General features: G+C 40.3%; 1 protein-coding gene across 1 annotated transcript; it reads right to left on the bottom strand.

Annotated features, from left to right (window-relative positions):
• Window positions 1-2,043: 2,043 nt before the first annotated feature.
• LOC143877150 (uncharacterized) lies at window positions 2,044-7,621 on the bottom strand. Its single transcript, XM_077379020.1, has 12 exons — window positions 7,124-7,621; window positions 5,318-5,859; window positions 5,131-5,220; window positions 4,802-5,041; window positions 4,265-4,486; window positions 3,826-4,135; window positions 3,414-3,721; window positions 3,176-3,285; window positions 2,965-3,068; window positions 2,786-2,862; window positions 2,574-2,667; window positions 2,044-2,389 (listed from the first exon to the last, which is right to left on the bottom strand). Exons 1-11 carry the CDS (start codon window positions 7,389-7,391, stop codon window positions 2,575-2,577), a joined length of 2,364 nt encoding a protein of 787 aa, XP_077235135.1. The 5' UTR covers window positions 7,392-7,621; the 3' UTR covers window positions 2,044-2,389; window position 2,574.
• Window positions 7,622-9,478: the final 1,857 nt, after the last annotated feature.

The following is a 9,478-nucleotide window of genomic DNA, read 5'->3' as shown; positions in this document are numbered from 1 at the left end:
AGAGAGAGAGAGAGAGAGAGAGAGAGAGAGATTAACCAAGAATAAAAACGATCTTTAACACCTAAGAACATTTGCTCACACTTGAATCTCACCAAGAGTACTTTGGTCACCAAAACAATGAACTCCTAGTAAAATTCAACAAAACTCGGCAAACGCACCATAACATTTTTTTTTAATGGAAAGTTCACATTGTAACATTGATTTGTATCAATGGCATTCAGTTGGACAATTTGAATACAAATATATACTACAGGGATGTTATTCACTATAAGCAACCAAAACATAGTCACTAGCATTTTCGATTACGCAAATAACCTAGTCTCTCACCCTAAAAAAGGAAGCATAGCCAGCATGAATGCTAAATCTGAATCTAAGAATATTATTCTTGTAGCACCTAAGCTTGAAAATTGCTAGTCCATGCTCAAACAATATCTATTTTATCAAATTAGCAAAGTCCAAATAACACGACAATGAAATGCAATTATTTGGAATGAAGCACAACAACTCAAACAAAAATTAAACTAGACCAGAATCAGTGAAAACTTCCACAACAGTACATAAAATGCTCTCTCGCAATATGGCTCGCCGTTTCATCCTAATTATGTGGACTCCCTACCACTAGCATTTTCGCGTACACAAATAACCTTGTCTCCAAATCCAGCCTCACCAAGGAAGCATATCCAAATGTACAAATATCACCCAAGCTAAATCTGAGACTAAAGATCTTATTTTTTACAGCAGCTAAACCTGAGATCACTAGCGCATGCTCGAACAATATCTATTCTATCAAATTAGCCAAGTCCAACAAACATGACAATGAATGCACAGTTAATTGAACTGAAGCACATGAACTTACATAAAATGCTCTCTCGCAATATGTCTCTTTGTTTCATCCTAATTATGTCGACTCCCGACAAAATGGGCAAAAACGGCCTCGTAAATCATAGGCATAAACTAGTGTCCAAATGTAATTCTTTGTATCCAACACATGCTGTGTGAGAAGAATTTTAACTTGTATATGTACATATGTGTGTATGTACATACACACACATATATACACACATATATTCACTTTTTCTAGATAACAAATCTGGCAACAAATGCTCATTATCTACTTTCTTAACAACAATCTGGCCATAACATATGCTCATTATCGATTTATTAAGAACCAATCTGTCCAACATACGCTCATTACGTATTTTATTAACAACCAATCTAACAAGCAAATCCTCATTATCCATACGAACCTAACCCATCCAGACGTTCAAGTTTATTGGTGCAACGAACATTAAGACCCAGCACCCATTGTCCATCAGTCTAGCCTGACCAACAAAAAGCTTTGGTCAATGAGTTGCCAATAGTCCTCATCTTATAGCACCAGCCGAGAGAACATGCTCACAGAGTACACTTGGTGGTTTAAAACTCCATTGTACACCAAAAGGCATAGAGAAAAGTTTATATCCGAATAATATAGAAATCCTACTCAATATGTTAGAATATAGTCAGTAAATTATGAAGTCACCAATTCCAAGAAATAATGGTAACTCATTGAAAACCTCTTCCATTTTGAAACAGCGCTTGCGGTCGTTAAGGGTTCATTCATTGTACTTGTATTCCGTTCAAAAGATTTTCATATGGCCAAAATAATGTCTTGTCATTCGTAGGTAGAACTTAATCCAAAATGTTCCATAAAAAGTACCCAGGAGGCCTACTATAGAAGCACTCTGTAGTATTCCATGCTTTAATATATGTCAAATTTTCATATGCAAATATGGCCATAATAACGCCTTCTGGCATTCGTAGGCAGAACTTAACCCAAAATGTTCTACTTAAACCAAAATGTTCCATACAAAGTTACCCAGAAGGCCTATAAGAAGCACTCTGAAGTACTGATTTTTCATATGCAAATATGGCCATAATAGTGTCTTCTGGCATTCGTAGGTAGAACTTAACCCAAAATGTTCCAGACAAAGTACCCAGAATGCCTATAAGAAATACTCTGAAGTATTCCATGCTTTAATATATGTCAAATGCTTTGCTTGATGCTCATAAAAAACTCAGAATGCATAAAACCTTTTTGACCAGCTGATGGAGTTGTTATAAGGATAGAAATAAATTCTCAAGTCATACATAACACACCAGGTCTTTCTTGTTCTTTAGCTCCAAAACCACTTCCTTACATCAGGACTTGGCCGTAAATCCATGACTGGGGAACTACCCTGGGCCAAAGCTTACAGTCCTTGCTCCAACTCATCCCTAGAAATACTTTCCTCATACTAACATAAGGCTGTCTATGCTTGGTAATATATGCTCTTCCCAAGCCAGTAGGCATCATACCCATAAGCTTCAAAAAATCCACAGCCTACACCAGCCTCCTCCACTGTCAAATCTGTGTCATGAAGACAAATCCATATGTAACCAAAAGCTCCATGCTCGCCAATGAGACCACAATAGAAAAGAAAAGTAGTACCTCGAGCAAAATAAGTCACCAACAACAACATACCAAGTCATAACTATCACCTAATTTCACATGCAACTGAGGACATAAACAAAGGGGATTAGAGAATACGCACCTCAATAATACGATCCAGAGCCCCCACTGCCCAAGTATCCACTACCACTCAAGCTGCGACTAGAATACAGTGAGGAATAAGAGCCACTGCCAACCTGTAAATCAAGGAGAATAAATAAATAAATTGCAAATCAAGGAGAAAAAACCAAATAAACTAAGAATGGCCAGCATGGCAGATAGGAACTGCAATTCAACGTGAATTCATAAGCATACATCAGGATCACGTGACAGGTAATCACTGCCATAGCTTGAGGAGTACATCCCACCAACATCACTGCTGCTTACAGAACCTGATCAAACCAAAAAAAAGGAAAAAAAGCGGATCACATTCAGGAAACAAAAACAAACTAGACAGGTGGCTTAAGTCATACAGGCAATCAGCTTTGCAATACCTCCATAACCCATGCTATGACGACTGCCATACAACCCATGTGTTTCCTGATCAGACAGGGAGCTTCGGCTGCTACCATATCCCCCTAAATTAGATCTCCCTAGTCTGCATGTGAAAACTTAGTGTGATAAGCAATAGGACAACGTGACGCTTCATACTAATAATAGACATTACTATTTGTAGTGCATAAAGGTCAAGAAGATCAAGCTGACCTATCCGCATAGGCATCCCCATATTGAGAAGCACTGGCAGCAACTCCATAGTCCAAACGAGCCCTGGACTGGCGAACGCTGGTATCAGCATACCGTGGAGGAACGTCATCCTTTAGAAACAGTCCACAGTTTCAAAACAAATCAGATTATTGTTCATTGTGGTATAAAAGCCAACAAATAAATGGGAAAAAAATATAAATCCGAAGTTGCACATGAACAGATACAGAAGAACAGTTACCAGTGCAGAGTATGAACGCTTAGACCCGGAGACAGAGTCATAATCACGACCACGTGCTTCAGTGTAACTTGGAGGAGGCCTTTCATACCTTCGGCCATAGCCTTCATCTGCATATGCTGTCCTGGCAGCAGTACGAGAAGCACCACGAGGAGGAACATCAGAATAGCTAGCCCCACGGGAAGGGTAGTTATCCTTGTAGGACGATCGAGCAAATCTAGAACCATAATCTGCAGCAGCTCTGCTCCTGGGAGGAAGTTCTTCACGCCTACCATAATCCCTCTTTGAACTGCTCTTGGGGTATGGAGAAACTGTTCAAATGAAATATAATTCTTCAGAATGAAATAAAACAAACACCATGAAGCATTAAATTAACACCACAGTTATCACAGAATAATTGGGCTTCGAAGAGTACTTGGTGGTCTCCTGTCATAGGACCTCTGTGGAGGAGGCAGGGGCCTAGCTCTCTCTGGCGGTGCCATTACAGGGCGTCTGTCTCTATATCCCAATGGCCTCTTGAATCCACGACCAGTCAATGGAGCTCCACGCCCCCCCATGAATCTTGTACCCCGACCAGAGAACCTATGAAATGGTGTCGCACGTCCCCATGATGACCCCCTGCCACCTCGTAAAGGTCCGCCTCGTCCAACCCTAAGATCTCCTCGAACACCATGCTTCCCTCTACCTCTCTGATGCGGTCGCGACAATCTAGCCCTAACTTTTACCTGACATGAATATTATGGTTCCCATGCACATAACAAAGATGGCATGTTGAGTAAGATAACCCCATATAAAACTCATAATTTAATCCCAAAAAGGACAATGAGACAAACTTGCAGCAAAACAGGACATACCTTGCTGTCACCTTCACCCAACTCTGCATTGTTAATGCCTTCAGCACATGCCAATGCAGCATCATGGCTATCAAAAGTGACGAATCCAAAATCTTTTCTTTTAGCCGACGGCATATTACGGGCTAGCTCAATCTTTTCAATCACTCCAAATTTCTTAAGATGATCCTTGACGTGATCCTCATCCCATGAAGAAGGCAGGCCATCCACAAATACTGTTTTAACCTGATATTAAAATGCACAGCTGCAAATTAATATCTCTCCTTAGGCATACACAAACATGGCGAAATGTATATTATGTAGATGTATGCAATTAGCATGACCATGGCATAATGTCAGGCAGAATCTAAAAGTGATGAAGCATAAATAACAGTCATTACATACTTTGTAATCCACAGATATAGTACTCATCCAGATACAAGTTAAAAGGGGGCATGCATGAGCTTTAGAACCAATGCAAAGCTAACTACCAAGAAAACGACCAATTGTTGAAAATTTTGTCAAACCAAAGTAATCTAGAGGATCTCAAATCTCAAGAACCTGTGACATGATTTCGTCGTCTGGCTCAATGAAAGAATCTGCAAAAGAAACTTTTGCTGTCCTATCAACTCCAAAGACTACATCCCTCTTCTGCAAGCGCTTGTATGCATCCATGGCTTCCGAACGGGACGCGAACTCCAAGAAAGCAAATCCACGGTTCATTCCCTCATTGTTAGAATCCTCAACCAGCGTCAAATCCTCAACATTTTCTACTCCGTAATGTTTTAACTTCTCTTTCAACTGAAAACATGTTCACATCACGCAGTCAGAACAAAAAACTCCCGATGGATGCAAAATCAATGATTATTTAAATGTTCCAGCCTGCTTACAGCTTCCTTTGTCCATGTCTTGCATATGTTACCCAGAAAAAGTGTGTCACTGTCTTGACTGGGGGAAACACCGCACTGTTTCCCATTGACCTAAAATCAAGCTTGTTAAATAATCAAACATAACATGCAGGAAAATTATTGCTGCAATTTCAAATACAAATTTGAGTTCATAAAAATAAACATATACCACTGGAGTCTTAAGCTCTGTAACAGCACGTTTGGCTTGCTCAACAGATGCAAAGCGTAAGAATGCAAAGCCCTTGTTTTTCTTAGTCAGAGGATTCATCATCAGCCTAACTTCAACAACCTCACCAACTTCACTGAATACTTTCCTGAGGTCCTCTTCAGTTGCATCTTTGTCCAAGCCTCCGACAAATACTTCAAACTCCTTGCGCTTACGGTGTTCCTTAACAACTTCATGATGCTCTTCCTCCTCAACAATATCCTCATGTCCCCCCTGGTCATTTTCATCATCCTCTTCACCCTCCTCGCCGCCATCTTCCATTTCCTGATCAACCATATCACCTTCTTCCTCTTCACCTACAACGCCCTCCTCGCCCACTTCTTCACCTTCATCTACCTCATCCTGACCACCATCATGGTCGAGTTCCTTTTCATCATAGTCCACACCAGCGTCTTCTTCAGGTTCGTATTCCGCTTCATTATCCTCCAGCTCTAACCGTTCATCTTTGTCATCTTCCTCGGCAGCTTCCTTTGGGTCGTCTTCTTCTGTCATTGAAACAAGCAAACAATCATTTGCTACCCCGTCTTCTTCAACCAGTGTTTAAAAATGCGGATGCGGCGCGGAACGCGGCCGAAGAAAATCCTAGTTGACTCAGCACGATGCGGTCAAGTACTCGGTTGACACGGTCATAATTTGAGAGTGTCAAGGGAATTTTTATTGACTCTGTAGAGAAAAATGCGGAACACGGATGCGGCACAACACGGAACAAGGCAAAGGTAAAAGGGAGTCGACTCAGGGGAGATGACTCGGACGTGGGGGGAGGGGGTTTTAAAACTATGTCTTCAACTGAAGGTACATTTACCTTGGTATCCACAACACACCCAAGATTCTATCCCAGGTCAAGGACCCAAAAATAACTAGTTCCTCTAGCTACACATAATATGGAAACCGCTTAAAACCAACATCTAGCCTGCCTAGATGATACCCAACGATACATGATACTACAGCCTAAGCCCCCCCAAAAAGCAGACCAAATATCAAGGGCAGCATCTATGTCATACCCCCACTATGCACATGAACGGGCAAAAATCAAAACCATTAGATAAGTTTTCATCAAAATTCGTCGAAATAAAATTGGGTCTTCGGAAACACAAGAAATATAATTTATACATGTGAAGCTAGACTAAAATTGAGCATTTAAAAATTGTCCTAAAAATAATAAAAAAATGTTTCTATTAATTTAAATAAAAGAACTGCTTGAATAAAGAGAAGAGTAACCAAATCATACCAAAAAATAACTTTCTCAAAATTCATACCATTTCTAATATAAAACAATCAAAACCCCACATCATAGAAAGTGAATAAAATCAATAACATGCAGTTTGGATTAATGGACATTATAAACCAGGATTTCTACGAGCTAAAACCTGGATTTTGTATGCTAAAAGCTGGATTTTACAATCCTGAAAATGTACAATGAAGGTTTTGGCTTACAAAATTTAGGCTTTAGCTTATAATAATATCCAGGTTTTACCTTTTAAAATCCAAGATTTTACAATCCAGGATTATAAAATCACTGTATCCAAACGACCTCTAAAACTCTAAAAGTATAAATAGAACCCCAAAACTAGATATGAATTTACAGAAAAAGCTCAATCTTTCTCAACGAATTCGCAAATCATCAACAAAGGCATGAATTAATCAACACCGTAAACAAAAATAAAAAAGCAAACACATACAAACACAAACAAGTACCAATATTTCAGATCCAAAAGAAACCCTAAAATCAGCAGAAGAAAAAGAAAATACCTTTCAATAAAAGTGCAACGTTAATCTCAGATTTCGATTCGGGCTCGGGATCTAGATCCAAAGGCTTCGAGGCCTCTTCTTTTACGATGACCTCCTCCACCTTTATCTCTTCCTTAATTTCAACGGTTGTGGTCGTAACCTCCTCAATCTTCACCGATTCTTCTTGCAAAACAGTTTGATTTTGCGATTTCGGGGTCGTTTTCGCAGATCTCGTAGGGGTTTTCTTCGCTCCTGGGGTTCCGCCCTTCTTTGCCGATCTAGGAGGCATAGTTGCTAGGGTTTCGATAATCAAAATCTTGAGAAAAACAGAAAGATCGAGGAAACCAAAGCGTAGATTATCCAAAGGGAGAGAAAGAACAGAGGCTGTGGAGAAGAAACCCTAGAAATCGAGGGAGAAAGGGATAGATGGAAAAGAGGAAGTTTGGGGGAAAAAAAAGGAGATTGGAAACCCTAGAGAGGAGCTGGAAGAGCGAATTATTGAAACCCTAGAGAATGCAGTAAGTAGTCTTGTATTTATATCCGAAGAGGGTGTTTGTTTCGATCTAGGGGAAAAAGTTTTCCACCGCTGGAAAATTTTCTATTTAGGAAAAATAATCATGAAAAAAAGTTTAACAAACGCGGGAAAAGAAATTTCCTAAAAATTTCCATTCATCTGAACTCTGAAGTGCGAGAGTTCAGAATTTGACGGTGGGATTTCAAGAATCCTGTATTATCACGTGCGTCTTCTTAGGCCAGGTTTTGAAATTTCGGTTCCGGTTTTGATTTCAGTTGAAAATTTTGGTGAAAATCCTCTAAAATAAAGGAAACGTATGGAGATAGGGGTGCAAGTGTGCAGCTTGGGTCGGGTAGGGTTGGGTTTGGGTTCGGTTTGACTTTTTCCAACTCGGGTTGAGTTCGGGTCATGGTCCGGTTGAGGGTTTGGCAACCGAATCGAGAAAACCCGATATTTTTATGATTTTTTCTTTAAGCTTAAAACTCGGGTTGGGTCGGGTTGAACTCATGTCGGGTCATCTCGGGTTGAGGTTGGAATAATGGGTTCCTCAGGTCAGGTCGGGTTGGCCTCAACCTAACCCAACCTGACCTGAGTTGTACCCCTATATGAAAACACATACAAATGATAGAATTGAAAGATGAAACTTCTAGAGATGCTAGAATATGCATACATACACACTTAAAAATAGGGGTGTGCAAAAATCGGTTATAACCGACCGAACCGAAGTCGGTCGGTTATTTCAGTTCGGTCAGTAGGGATTGCAGCTCGGTTTCGGTTTTAGAAACATCAGAATTTCGGTTATCGGTTTCGGTTTTGGTTTTCCTATTTAAAAATTTCGATTAAACCGAAAACCGATAGTTTTATGTATAGCACACAAAAATGTGTATGGTATATATACATAAAAACTGTGTAAGAGAGAGAGAGAGGGAGACAAAACTATGTATGGTATATATATACATAATAACTGTGTAAGAGAGAGGGAGACAAATATCATAATGATGCATGGATTGTGGGCCCCGCCGCAGTGATGAGAAAGAGTCAGTGTAATGAAGTGAAAGAAACCTCTACACTAAGGGTGTCAATTTTGGCTCGGGCTCGGAGGCTTGCTCGAGCTCGGCTCGAATCCTTAACGAGCCGAGCCGAGCCTAATTTAGGCCAGGCTCGGCTCGTTAAAGCTTGTTAAAAATTTAATATATTTAAATAAATAAATATATATATATATTATATTATATTAATTTATACATTGAAAGGGTTGTCCGTGGAGTGAAAGGGGGGGGGGGGCAAAATATGTCACTTCATTTTTGGAACCCCATTTGTTACTAGGACCACCCCCCATAGTGTAAAAAAAGTAGTCAAATTACACTAGTAGGGCTGTCCAGGGAAGATGAGGGGTGTGAACATAATATAATCCGAGCTCGGTAAGGCTCGCGAGCCTGACCGGACCGAGCCGAGCCGAGCTTTTGAGCTTAACCGGCTCGGCTCGGCTCGTTTACACCCCTACTCTACACGTTTCTCTTTTGTTTTTTCTCCCTCTCCCCTAAAAGCTATCTTTTTTTTTCTCCCTCTACACATTTCTCTTTTGCTTTCTAGGGTTTTCTACTTTTCTACTTTTATTTTCGCCCTTGAGAGTCTGAAAAGAAAAACAAGGCTTCCGTCCGACGACTCCAACTCTCCTCACGGGATCTCCGATCTCCTCCTCCTTCTCAAGCAGGATCTCCTCCAGCTCCTCTTCTCCGGCGGGATCTCCTCCTCCTTCAGAAAGTGAGTTCATTCCTTTGAACGAACAGAGCCTCCATTTGAATTTTGAAATGAGTTTATTCATTGGGCGAAATGCCTAAAAAAAGTGACAAAACGCATTTCAG

This window comes from Tasmannia lanceolata, unplaced genomic scaffold, assembly GCF_043159265.1.
Source record: "Tasmannia lanceolata isolate RefF3 unplaced genomic scaffold, GAP_Taslan_0.1 ptg000005l, whole genome shotgun sequence".
Classification (NCBI taxonomy): Eukaryota; Viridiplantae; Streptophyta; class Magnoliopsida; order Canellales; family Winteraceae; genus Tasmannia; species Tasmannia lanceolata.
This window is presented reverse-complemented; position numbering and strand designations above follow the sequence as displayed.

Excerpts from the sequence above, each read along its gene's own strand:
- LOC143877150 (XM_077379020.1), bottom strand. The coding sequence starts at position 7,391 with ATGCCTCCTAGATCGGCAAAGAAGGGCGGAACCCCAGGAGCGAAGAAA. Across the intron at positions 4,136-4,264 it reads TGGGTGAAGGTGACAGCAAG|GTAAAAGTTAGGGCTAGATT; the intron begins GTATGTCCTGTT and ends TATTCATGTCAG. Across the intron at positions 3,286-3,413 it reads AGCGTTCATACTCTGCACTG|GATGACGTTCCTCCACGGTA; the intron begins GTAACTGTTCTT and ends CTGTTTCTAAAG.